Source organism: Strix aluco, chromosome 18 (genome assembly GCF_031877795.1).
Source record: "Strix aluco isolate bStrAlu1 chromosome 18, bStrAlu1.hap1, whole genome shotgun sequence".
In the NCBI taxonomy this organism is placed as follows: Eukaryota; Metazoa; Chordata; class Aves; order Strigiformes; family Strigidae; genus Strix; species Strix aluco.
Window position 1 is genome coordinate 7,222,400 of NC_133948.1, and position 13,302 is coordinate 7,235,701.

The 13,302-nt window shown below is 44.5% G+C and overlaps 1 protein-coding gene across 7 annotated transcripts in view; it reads left to right on the forward strand.

The window, feature by feature from the left end:
* ULK1 (unc-51 like autophagy activating kinase 1) overlaps positions 1 to 13,302 on the forward strand; it is an 84,563-nt gene that overhangs the window by 50,446 nt on the left and 20,815 nt on the right. For all 7 annotated transcript variants that reach the window (XM_074844505.1, XM_074844506.1, XM_074844507.1 and 4 more), the window contains 5 exons: positions 3,535 to 3,623; positions 5,648 to 5,813; positions 7,094 to 7,154; positions 7,496 to 7,585; positions 11,839 to 11,964. In XM_074844505.1, the coding sequence (XP_074700606.1) occupies positions 3,535 to 3,623; positions 5,648 to 5,813; positions 7,094 to 7,154; positions 7,496 to 7,585; positions 11,839 to 11,964 (532 nt within the window). The remainder of the gene's footprint in view (positions 1 to 3,534; positions 3,624 to 5,647; positions 5,814 to 7,093; positions 7,155 to 7,495; positions 7,586 to 11,838; positions 11,965 to 13,302) is intronic.

Genomic DNA, 13,302 nt, shown 5'->3' on the forward strand with positions numbered 1-13,302 from the left:
TCTAAAAAGCAGCTTATTCTTTGGGCAAGTCCTTTCAGCTTTTGCACTCAAAACTATTACCTTGTCAGGGACTGCAATTAAATAACTTTTTGATGACTGGTTTTAATTGAATCCAGATAATCACAAAAATGCATCTCTCAGCTGTGTGTAAAACTCAAGCTTCCAAATAAAGCTTTTATATAAAGCTTGAGGCTGAGATATTTTTAGGACAGCCGAGCCCCTGGTAGGATGATTTGTCAGAAGTGATTTGTGCAGGTGTAGGATCCGGTATCAAGATCCACACAGCTGGAGCACAGGCTTGCCTTTATGGCTTCCAGCTCTCCCATTTTGAAACCAGTTGACTTTGGTTACGCAACGTACAGAATGACTGTTTTGTTGCTGGAACAAGTTGGAGAGGACAATTATGAAAACAGACTTATTTACATTACAATTACAATCCAGCAATTTCTGGATTTGGGTGGGGGCCTACAATCCATGTTAACATTCTCTGCATTCAGACTTGAGTCGAAAACACGATGAGCCAAGTGTTTGCACCCTTTTTAATTTTAAACTGGGAGTGCCTGGGTGTGTGGAGGAGATGGAAGCAAGCGTCTTGCTTTCAAGCTGTCCTACGTGGCTGACGCTGAAAAATGCACCAACAGGGATGTGGTGGTCAGAGAGAATTTGTCAGAGCCAAACCTTGTGGTTCTACATGCATGAAAGTCTGTTTTTAGCGTCAGGACCTTTTGAGTTAGACCTCACAGCATTACAGTGTGAATTTGGGGAGTTTACAGGGTTTAAAATAATAACAGTGATTAATAGAGGCTATATCTGAAGATGTGCTTCTTGCAGATAGAGTTTTAACTTTAGTTTCAGATGATAGTGGCAAAGTCTGCCTGCCTGTCTTCCTTTCTAGATTCATGGAAGGCTGTCCAAAGCACATAGACAAAAATAGAAAAGTCTCAATTCCAGTCCAGTTTAAATCAATAATAAACACAGAACCAAAATAGAGTGGAGGGGACCTTGAGAAAGAACTGAAATAACTCTAACAAAAGTACTCATTCCAGGAAAATTGAATGGTGATGCAAGTCTTGCAGGAGGCATGTGTGGATACAGTTCAGAAACTGCTTACCTTTTCTTAAAAGCACCTTTCCATAATAGGAAGGTCTGTCTGTACAAGGGTGAATTGTTCTGTAACAGTTGGCAGGATAAAAATGGGGAGACTTTTCTCCCTCTTGGATTTCTGGTATTAAAATATGTAGGGAAGGTAGTAGGGATTGCTCTGCAGGCTCTGTGGGAAGATCGTGGAGATCAAAAGCAGTGTGGTGTAGGCAGGACAAAGCTCTCCATTTTACAGGCAAGTTCTCAGACCTCTGTGTGTGTTCCCTGAGTGTGGGGAGTGGGAGCCAGCTGTGCTGGAAGAGCATGTGGGGTGTGGGTGGTGTAGCTCTCTGTGCCAAGCCCCTGACCAACCTCCCAGAATAGCCATCATCAGGGTACCGCCGTCCCTGTTCCTTTATCGGAGCCAGGGCAGCATGTTTTAGCAGTACAGACCATCAAAGGCACAAAATCAAGTGTAGAATAGATGCAGAGGCTGAAAAGGAGCCTCTTGCAAAGCTTTGAGAAGATTTATTTTGTTACGGACCTAACCCTCCAACTGCTGGCAGAGTGAGCGCTGCCTGCGTGGCCCAACACAAGAGGTGAAGGCATCTGTGTGCGTGTGTGTCACTGCACGCCAGCCCCACGCGGCCATCCCACTGTGGCTTCCTATCACACAAGCCTCCGGAGTCTGCTGAATCAATCTCTATTTGCAGTGTAACAACCTTTTTAGAAGAACATTAGGTTTTCATTAATGTTAACAAAGGGTGGGGGAGATCTTTATGACCCTGGTTAAGCTGTTGCAGTGGTTGATTGCTCTATGTTAAAACGTGTATTTTAAGTCTATGCTTCTTTGGCTTCATTTTCCTGTTGTTGGATCTTGTTACATCTGTCAGACTGAGGAATTCAACATCTAAGTGATTGCTCCCTTTGTGCTAGGAGACACTGGTCCAGTCATCCTTTAACCTTCTTTGATAGGCTATATGGAAAGACTTCTTAAAGTCTTTCATTAAATGGCACATTTTCCTATTCTTTTATCATTAGAACACTGTTTCAACAGTTAATTGCCAAGAGATGTACTTTTATTTTTCTAGCCGGTCGAATAGATTAAGCACTTTGTAGTATCTAATGTGATTAATGACAGAGTTAGTTTTACTTCAAACAGAAGCATTCTTCTTCTAGGTGTTACTAACCTTCCTTGTATTAAGTATGGAGTCATTAGCACAGATCCTGTAAAAGTGGAAATCTGATACAACGTGCTAATTCTCTGCCAACACAATGGAAGAGAAGCAAAGTGTTTCTCTCCTTACTTAAGCGTTGCCTCTGATCTCTGTCTGAAGTCATTCAAATACCAAAATGGTTGCAGAGTAAAATCTGACTTCAAGCTGCCTTGAAGTGGGGATGTTGGGACTCTTCTGCAACTTCTGCCCTGTTCAGTCTTGTGTGGGTGGTCTGGGGAATTTGAACCATTACGTACTTCAAAGCCCTTTAAAGAGCCAGTGTTACCTTTGCCTTGTCTCCCTCCTCAGCTGAGCTCTTCTAAGTTATTTACTGAATCTCACTTGCATCAGTCATTGAAGTTAAACGTTCTTTTCTCCTGTGAAGCCTTAATCATCTTTTCTGCCTGAAGGCCAATGCTAACTACTCCTTTCAGTGTGAGCTTTATGCCTCTGAGGGTTAAAAAAGCCAGTTCAACAATGAAGTGAATAAAATGGGCAGCTCTGATATTGAAAATAAAACATAAAAGGAAGGGATGCAAGAACAGCTAGTGCTGTGGAACGATTTCTGTAACTTGCAGAAGTGACTGAGGGAAAACATGTTGAGGTGTAGGAAGCAATGAGCTGTTCCCTTGTGGAATTACTTAGCGGCGGGGGGCGGAGGGGGGTGTGTGTAGGTTATAGCATGTGTCCTGGGATGCCTAAATGAGTGTTTGGGCAGCAAGCACATAGGCCTTATGTAGACATGTGTTTAACTTAACACAGACCTCCCAACATTTAATGTATGTGTGCTAAGCCACAAGGTCTGATGAAGAGGAAACTGTCAGGCTATCGACTAGCTTCTGACCTCTGCCACTGACATGAGTAATTCAATCTACTCTTCTGCTTATCTTTCCCTTCATTTGCAAAGATGCTTTGGAGGCTCTTCAGGGCAGAAACCATCTTGATATCTGTGTAGGTCAGCTGTTGAGTGGACATCTGCCCTTAGTCAGATGTTCTGAGACCTTGTGCCCCAAAAGCTGTAACTGAAATAGTGCACAGAGGAGCGGATGGATGTGAATCGTGCAACTGAACAGAATGCTGATTTTCCTTTTGTTCTCCTTTAATTGGCCACATCTGATACATGAGATGCATGATGGTACATGAGATAAACCTGATGGGAAAAGATTGAAAAGACCTTTTATTATTGATTGAACTCAGTTTGACAACTTGTTTTGGTTTTGTCTTTTGCTGGTTTTAGCTGCTTCCGTGCCAATGCCTTCTTATCCCAGTTCAGGCTCCGGTAGTTCCTCCAGCAGCTCTTCTACTTCCCACCTGGCATCACCTCCCGTAAGTACAGCCCAGAGGATGCACTGCTTGTGTTAATGGTCTCCCTGCTTGCTTCTTTGAAACAAGGTCTCTGCTTTTGCTGTCTTCTGGTCACTGAACACTTTAGTTCTGCCTGGGTTTGGTTCAGTGTCTTCTCCAGAGTTTGGATCTTGAAGGTGGTCTTTCCCTCTACAAGAAATATTTCAATTTGCCATTGCCTATTATATGAAAAGCCTTTATGAAACAGTTGGTATTAATGATACTAGCTTGTCTTGGTGGAGATGGAAAGCTCCTTGGAACCAAAAAACAGTCACTAATTCTGGGCATAACACTGCTTACTTGGCTGCAAGTTCTCTGTTTTCAAGCAAAGTCTCTGCAGCTTGACAGCATGTCCACCCTTCTTTGTAAGGTGACACTCCTCCTTTCTGACCAGCATTCCCAGGTGCCACAGAGGGACATTCAGCAAAGCTGTTTGCTCAGACCAGACCTGCCACAGTCCAGTGGTCTTGTGAGAGATGATCTGAACTGACGGTTTTTCTCTCTGATTACCTGGAAAGATGAAAACTTTTCTGGAGGGCAGAATATTAACTGACCAGTGAAGTGACATTCCTCCAGCTCGCTGAACTGAAAGCTTGTTTTTGGAGGCTCTTGGTGAAAGTTGCCTTTTGACTTTGAACTCAGGAATGCTGGTGGTGTGATGGATAGGGGAAGAGAGAAGGATTGAATTTTTTCCCTCCCTGGCATTACTATTTTTTTGCTTTGTTCTGTGAGGTTTCCCTGGGCCAAGGTGTCTCAGCCTGGTGTGGGAAAGGCTGAGAGGCACTGTCAGAAGTTGGTGTGGGTGCTCATGATGTGAACTGGCAGAGAGAATAGGTCTGCTCTCCTCTGAACGTTGTATAACTGTATCCCCGAGAGCTTCTTTCCCCCTGAAGCCCTAAGCAGACTGAGGCCCTCCTGACCATAAGACTCCAGGAGTGGGTAGATGGTGTGAAAAGCAGACTCTGCCCCTGAGCTTTCCTGGTTTGGGAAGCCTGGGGATGGTACAGACTTGCTGGCAGACTGGGAGGGGATCTTGGGTTAGAAGTGTGCTGCACTGGTCCCACTCTGCATTTTGAAGTTTTGCTGATGGAGGTGTGCTGGCCCAGCACATGAAAGGTGCCACGTCGGCAGAGCTAGCAGGTTGGGTGGAGAAGATATAACTTTTGACAGCTAGAAAATTTCTTCTGCTTGTATGTATTGCATGTACAGTGAGAGAGAGTCCCTGATGGTACAGCAGGAGGATCTTTGGAGGGTGAACAAGGTCTTAATAGGGCCCAAGTGAAAGCTGATTCAAGTCTTTCTCAGCCTAAAGATGAATTAGGATAAAGATTGGGATCTACTCTGTGGGCAATTCCAGCTGACATAAAGCTTTCTTAAACCATCCGGCCTCCTCCATCTGTCTGCAAAATATGAGGATTGTGGGGCTGTTCATTGTTTGGCTGCGAGGTATTCATCTATTGAATGTTTAGCCTCCTTCAGGCCTTTCTTTAACTCCTTATCAGCACTACAGCAAAACAGGGTTGTCCTGAAAGTGCAGGGACACTTATATACATGTTCCCAAGCGCTGCTGACTGCAAAAGTGTGAGTAGAGATCAGATGTTTAATGTTTAAGAACAAAACAACAAAACATAACCCAAAAGACCAAGCAAAACTATCTCTGAAGGCTCTTCTCTGTTTCACAGCCATGCTAAATTATGTTGGTAGAAAACGCGTGGTTGATCCATAAAGCCTTAGCAGAGGGATACAATACCTCAAGTGAATTTTTCTTATCTGGGGAGCATCAGACATGCTGGTAGTATGTTTTGTGTAACAAAAGATGCGCTGCTCTGACACGGACATAAAAGGCTGTTCCTTTTCAGTAAACTAAACAGCTGCTTCTGGCAAACTATCAGCCCTGGTTTATCAGCAAAATGTTGTTTGTAGCCTTGTACGGCTCAGTTTAAAGGATTGAGCAGAATGATGAAGTGGCTGTGCTGAAGCTAGTGTTTGTTTTCTTCTTGAATTAGCAATCCCTTGGAGAGATGCAGCAGCAGCTGCAGGAGAAGGCGCTGGCATCTCCTACCCAGGATTCCCCTGGCTTTCTGCATGGATCTAAGGACTCTGCTGGAAGCAGCAGTAAGAATTCGTCCTGTGACACAGATGACTTCGTTATGGTCCCAGCGCAGTTCTCAAGTAAGCTGGTTTCTGGAAACGCAGATGTTCTAAGCAGAGGGGGTTGTGGATGTTAAGGATAGTTACTAGAAAGTTGAAAGAGCGACTAAGCCTGTCTGTTTTGACTGAATAACAGGAATGTTTTTGTTCTCAAGCTGGAAGAGACATCTGTCTCACTGGCTGGTTTCATAGGATATTTTGTAATTACCCTCAAAGGCAGGATTTGAGAGTGAAGATTACTCAGGGACCTCAATAAGAGATTGAACCTGGAAATCCAACTAGGAAAGAAGATAAGTAGGCTCACAGGGAAATGTCTTTCTCTCACAGAAGCCATTCTCATGTCATCTTGTCTTCAGTTTCACTCAGCATCACAGTCCAAGACAAGATTTCAGCTGGCAAGCCGGATTTGACACTTGGAAAAAGTCCCTGAGAAAAACTAAAATATGTTGGATTTTTCTTCAAACATCTTGAATTTCATTTTAGCACCTCTATGTGTTTATATTTGGATAGGAATTCCTTGAAGATATATATGTACGTAGAGGCCAGGGCCCCAGTTCAGCCACATGCCTAAGTATGTCCATGCATGAGTCCTCAGTTAACCAGCAGAAGGATATTTTTCAACCTTGACCATGTGTATGGTGCTTTGCTGAGTTGGAACTTGGTGATAAATGCTGTAATTCCTCCTTTCACCGTTGCACTACTTATATTAAAACAGGGATTTGGAGGGGTAGAACTGGAATCTGTGAAAGGTCTCTGCTGTGCAGTTCTCATGATAAGGAAGAGCTCAGTGTTGCGTGTATTTTTCCTGAGAACAGCAATAGGACCAGTGTACGCTTGTCTTGTGCTAGTCGTGTTCCCAGTGTTCAGATGTTTTGGCAAAGGCACAAACTCCCCTGTGTTGTGTATCCAGCTGCCAGCTCATTTGACTGCCCTGGATTTGTGCCACTTAGAACACGGATGTTTCAAAGCCCTATGTGCAACATATACTACTGTCTTTTTACACAGCAGCTAATTGCTTGCACCAAGTGGACATATACCTATTACCGCAAATGATTCTGTCAGGTTTGGCTCCCTTACAGAAGGACTTTCAGCCTAAATTTTCCAAAACTTCAGGGTGTAAGTATCAGCAGGTTCCACATCAGCTTCAGCCCACATGTATTTTTCAGAACACTTCAGAAGCAACTCAGCAGGTCTTGGAGGAGCAGGAAATTGTACCCAAAATCTCAGTTACTCTGAACATACAAAAATTTTTAAGAAAATTATCTCAAATTAATCCGTTTCTGCACTTCCTTGTTCCTCAGGTGATTTAACTTCTGAGGCTGCAGGAGGGAAACCGATCCAAGACAGCCTGATGTACAGCGGGTAAGAGCGCCAAGGCAACTGAAATTGTTTAGGCACTGGGACGTACTGTGCATTAGGGACATTTGGATTCTGGTGGATGGGAGGGAATATGTTGCTGAGTTAACTTTTGTTTCAGGGATAACTGTCACCTGCCTGGTTCTGACCATTTTCAATTTGATCATCAGCATGTGGCATCTGAATACCAGAGTGTGTGGGGGGCAGCGTGACAGTCCCCAGGGCTCCTGTGACTAGGCTCAGCAGAAGGTGCTGGGCAGACACAGCTCTGTTGCTGTGCTTTGCAGGGCGGGAAGGAGGGTTAGTTCCCAGGGTCTAACACCTGGGTGCTTTCTGTCCTTCTTCAGGAGTTCTCTGGTGACTTCAGCAGGCTTGGAAAGCCAGGGAAGGACACCATCTCCTTCACCCCCATACAGCAGTTCTCCTAGCCCGTCCAGGTAAGAAAGACTGTTCAGTGGTGACTGTGCAGCATTGATTAATTGAACACCCATTGACTTCCAGGAGGGGATTTTACTGATGTTGGCATGTTGACATGCTGGCCAAGATCTACATCTCTCCTTTAATTAAAGGGTAATGAGAAACGCCCAGGAGAAACTCCCCGGCCTTGGGCACTGATCAGTCCCAACTACAGAGCTAGTCTCTCCCTCTTCTGGCCCTCAGGAGGGTCTAGTAGAGAATGCAGTAGAGCTGGAATTAACTCTGTTCCCTGGGGGGTTAGGTATTATTCTCAAGCAGAAAGTATATGTGCTCCACTGACATGTATGTGCTACTCATCCCCTCTGTGCGCAGCCTGCAGAGGCGGTGAGTATTTCAGCTAAAGACCCGTGTTTCTAAATTTGCGCAGTGAATTAGAGCACAACACTTTAGCCAAGGCTGAAGTTATGAGGGACTTTAATTACTGGGAAAATGTGGAAGAGTGTTGCTCATCTCCCCTTGCTGGGCCTACTTAGTTGCTTGTAGTTTTCCTGAAGATCTGAAAAGCTCCTTGCACTGTGTCTGTATAAAGTAATGCTGCTACCTGGGCCTTGTTTACTAATGGAGAATGCAGGAGTAGGAGTAACAAGTGCAAACAGGTGTGGTCATAAGTTTAGTTCCAACTAAACCAGTTGTTATAAATTCAGCTTTGGCCTTTAGAAATGTGGTAGGTGACAGCTGCCCACACACAACAGCACCAGCTGCCCAGCGCCGCCAGCAGCCCCAGACACACTTGTGTTCAGAAGACGTTCATGGTCAGTGGAAGGCAATCCCATTGACTCTAGAGCTTGAAGCTTTAGGGTATGTGCTTAGCTTACAGGGAACTGGTGGTGTTGCTTCCCATCTCATTCCTGCCTACTGGGGAAACAGGACAGCTTTCATCCTCTATTCTGTCAATATGGCACTTGGAGGAGGCCAGTTGAAGGGGATTTCACACTGGGAAATGAATGACCCTAAAATCTTTCTTAAGAAGAAACTGTAGTCCCATACTATGTGTTGAACACACTTGCCACATAAACAGAGCCCAGAAAATGACAAAACATAGCCTCAAAGCATACAAATTTAAAGGAGAAGAACATGGCTCAAAGTCCTGCTGACGTGATCAGATTAATTGGCAAACACATACCACAGTATGGAGTTTAATTGCATGAGGCTTCTTATGCCATCGCCTGCTAAGCTTTTTAACAGCTTATTCCTTAACTGATTCCTTTGCATTCTGGGGATCAGTCTTTATTAAAGGATTTGTCCCTGTTTCTGGACAGCAGTGAGTGGAAATTCATGGAAGTTGACTGTAAATGCTGCCTACTTTTCACTGTTCACTGCTGTCTTCACCAAACTGGCCTCATCATATTCTACTGGATCACAAGGTGACAAGTCGATGCCAGTGGCTGTGATCTAAACGTGTTTCTGCTCTTGCTGTCTTTCGTACTCATTCCTAGCAGCTTCTGTGGAGCAGATGCCAAACCCCTTCCAGTGCTACTTCCCACTTTTCTATCTGCTTTGAAGAATCACAGAATCATCTAGGTTGGAAAAGACCTTGAAGATCATCCAGTCCAACCATTGACCTAACACTGACAGTTCCCAACTACACCATATCCCTAAGCACTAAGTCAACCTTACTCTTAAACCCCTCCAGGGATGGGGACTCCGCCACCTCCCTGGGCAGCCCATTCCAATGCCTAACAACCCATTCTGTAAAGAAATGCTTCCTAATATCCAGTCTAAAAGAAACACTGAAAAGTTACTTCCTACCCTGACCAGGGTGGGGAATAAGACATAAGTAATGAAAGATTGGAGCAGTCACTCCAAATCCAGAGCGTAAAGCATGATCTTTGATCTGTCCCCGACAGTGCTTGGAACCGGTGCCGCCCAGCTATGTCCTTGCTATTAAGATGGGTTTCAGCGCCCTTCACTGTGGGTGTCATGAGGCCCGTTGGTTCAGCACTTGGCTTCATTGGTGCAGAGGACTCCTGATTTTCTTCCCATCTTTGCTCGCTCGAAAGCAGCAGTTCTCCCTTTCATGTGTGTCTCTAGGCTAGCAGGCAGTGCTAGATGCTGTCCAACTAGGACAGAAAGCAAAGGCTATTTTGGAGTGGCCAGCAGTGGGTTTTCCTCAGGGTATCATGGTATGCTCTAGAGCAGCTCTCCTTGTTTTTAACTAAGAGCATAAGGACTAGGCAAAATTAAAATATGCTGACACTTGATTTTTTTTTTTTCCCTTGTTGAAGGTGGTTAAGTCTAACAAAAGGTACTTCCTCGGATGTATCCCACAGCAATGGATTTAATACCATTTTCAAAGAGATTTTAATTACTGCCAAGTAATTAAACTCCCTGTCCCAGCTTTATCTCTTGATCTTTGCAAATTTATGGTCAATTGTAGTCTTTAAGGCTTGAGGCCAATTAGCAGGTTTAGTATATGTCACCTCATTTGGATGCTTTCTTTTACAACATGCACCTTGTGCAGAAACCAGGCTCCTTTAAGGACTTGTTACAACTCTTGAAAAGAGGGGGGATTATTTCATCAGAGAACTTCCTTTCCCCCAAAGGATTTTGGCCAGATTGAAGAGATGGTGTTTGAAATTTATGTTGAAATTCAGGATGCATGTAAGATTTGACATTAACCCTCAGATTTCTTGGTTAAAGCTCTGTTCACTTTATGTCTGAGTCCATGTCTTACGCTGGCAGCAGGCAGAGACACCAAAGCCTCACCTTTTCACTGAGCACTCAGAAACCTTGAATGTGTTTATTTTATTGTATGTCAATGAAGAACCAAGGCTTCCATGCTGCCTTTTAGAGACAGACATTGGATTAAAAGTCTGTTCTCGTGGTGGAAGAAATAAGGAGGAATATATAGAAATCAAAAAACTAGCAGACCTCTGAGAGAGGAACAAAGAAATTGGAATCATGTTTTGATCTTTCAGCCTCGATGAAAGATCTCTTTCAGTTATTTGGGTGTGTTGTGATGGAAGAGCGTCTTCACGTGCACTGTGTGGTGATCTGCAGATGCATTCCTGCAGATCAGCTTTGTTCAACACTGTCACTGTAAACCACAGAGTACTGCTGATCTTCCCTAAAAAAGAAATTCTGGTAATGGGATGCTTTGCCAAATAAGACACAAACTCTTCTCTCTTCCCCGGTGCACACATGTGCATTCTGGCTGAATTAAATATCTCCTTTCATCTTATGTAAAACACTTCCACTCCAAGCATTAGACTTCCTGCTTCTCAGGGGCAGACCCAGGCGTGTGTCCTTGATTAACAGCAAGGAAAACTGCAGAAGCCTTCATTACCAATAAGATCTTTCTGTAATTGTGCAACATCCCTGCAATTGGTGTTGGCAGTTGTAAATAGCATTGCCATGGCAATTAATCCTAGAATTCTGAAGCCTTTGGGAAAAGACTTCAGGCGGCTACTTAGTTAAACGTGGTGTTTGCATGGTTTTTGTAAAGCGTGATTTGTGTATAACGTGGTGTACGGGCTGCGAGTAACAGGGGAAACTGTCACCTGGGGGAATAGATACCAGACGTGAGCTGATTATCCTGCTTGGATGGAACTAGAAAGAACTCAGGTTTGCAGAATGGGCCTGTCCCATTTTGCGTGTGTGATGTTCTAGCTGGCTTTGATGAGTATATAGATATCGGCTCCTGTCCCCCAGATTTGTTCTCTCACGAGTTGCCTTCTCCACCCTGTAGTTAACTTGAAAATACTCTGATATACATCACAAGTTTGTATTCTTTTCATGGCGTGCTGAGACTTCCGTGGAGATGCCGTTGGTGCAGCAGTGCCTCTGCGTGAATCGCAAGTAGCTCTTGGCAGCAGAATCTTTGCTGGTGTCCTTTGAGAGCCACGAGTGTTTAGCCCCTGTTCAATGATGTGCTCTCTGGCGGTGGATCTGAGCTGCTGGAAACTAGGCCAGTTGTGGCCTGAAATAGCAGGGCTCCAATTTTCCTGGAGGGAGTGGTGTGCTTGGGTTATGTTTTAACTTCAGTCTGTGGGTGGGAATCGTGCTGGAAGAAAGGTGCCTGTTTTCAGGAGATGTGTGGTGCCACTTCCCTTTGATACCACTTTGAACTACCTCCCAGTGTAAACCCACAACCCGAGAGCAACCAAGGGGACACTCCCTGTGTACAGTTGCTTTACGAAGATAAAACCTCCAATTACCTGGCTGAAGGCCCACCCCTTACAAGAGGCTTTCTTTGTGTGTCTCCTTTCAACAGCCGGCCAGGTCAGTTTTCTAGCAGCAAGTACGGACACTCCGTGCCCATTCCAGTCCCAACGCAAATTCATAACTACCGGCGGATTGAGCAGAACCTGCAGTCTCCCAATCAATACGCCTCTCCGCGGTAAGTGCTGGGGCTGGGAGGAGGGGGCAACGTCAGTGCGGGGGCTCCTGTATTACAGCTTGAGGGTTGGAAAACAAAATGTTTCACAGTTTGTTCCCTGTACCTCTAAAAATTTCCCTGTGTGATGGGCTTTCCTCCTTCTATAGGGAGCCAATGTGGTATGTGTTACGTGGTAATATAGTTTTGGGGTATTTTTGTAGTGATGTTGAGATTATTTGTTAACAAGTACTGTAAATTTTATCTCTCTGTGTGTGTATGCAAGACAGCTTCTGTCAACTTCCAGTGCAGGCTGAGCCCCTTTGAGTCTGATAGCTTTTCCATGCCGGCTACAGTCTGGGTGTCCAAGCAGAGAATCATCCATCTGGTAGATGCCTTCATAAAAGGAAAAAGTTGAGATAAACAACTAAATGGATGGAGGTGCAAAACTTACCTGACTTTACCTTAATTAGTTCCTGTAGCTAGTCACACCATAGATGATGTGTCTTACACGAGTTGCATATTAATGTGGTTATGCAGCCAGGACTGATTAAATCATGAGCAATTTATGCCTGTGAGGCAGAGCATGTTTTCTGCAGGCCGTCAGGAAGAGTGGATGCCAGCCTTCAGCCATACAGCTGACTTCTGAGTTCAGTGGTAGTGCCTTGTACATCCAAGACACATAGGGCTTCTGTCTCTTCTCACGTATAATTTCTGGTTCTTAAAGGTTTGAAATCTGGGTTGACAGCAGCAGCTGAGGTTGTAGTCTGGTTGGAAGGAGACTCGTACAGGATCTTAAAGAGTTTTTACAGCAGGGGCATTCAAACAGAAGTGTCTGTGAGGTGTCATGTCTTTTATTTGGATAAGTTGCTTTAGTATCTGGATTAGTTTAAATTTAGATTTCAGAAATAGGATAATACCTGTGTCAGTCTAAGTTTGGGCTTCAGCCAGCCTAATTCAGGATAAGGCTTACTCAAAGTAGACCCAGAAGTAGAGACACGATATGTTGATACTAATCAAGGATCAGCAGAGACATTGTTTTGTGCCAGTGTCACTTTAATACTATTTTATGTTCACTTCTTCAAGTGTGTGGCAGGTTTTGTGGTAAGCTCCTTGCCGTTTCCTATGTGCCTTGTATTTTTTACAGTACAACTTGTGGACCCTGTTAGTGCTGGAACTCACAAAAGAGTCCTGGTTATCCATGTGATGTATAAGGGTAGAGCTCTGGAGGAGGTGTGGAGGATACACCAAGGCACGCCGTGCCTACCCCAAGCCTGGTGACAGGCTGCCAAGTTCAGGTTCACAGCCTGCAGCTACCAGTCAGGGATCAAACTGTCATGCTTTGCTCCTTTTAGTCACCAC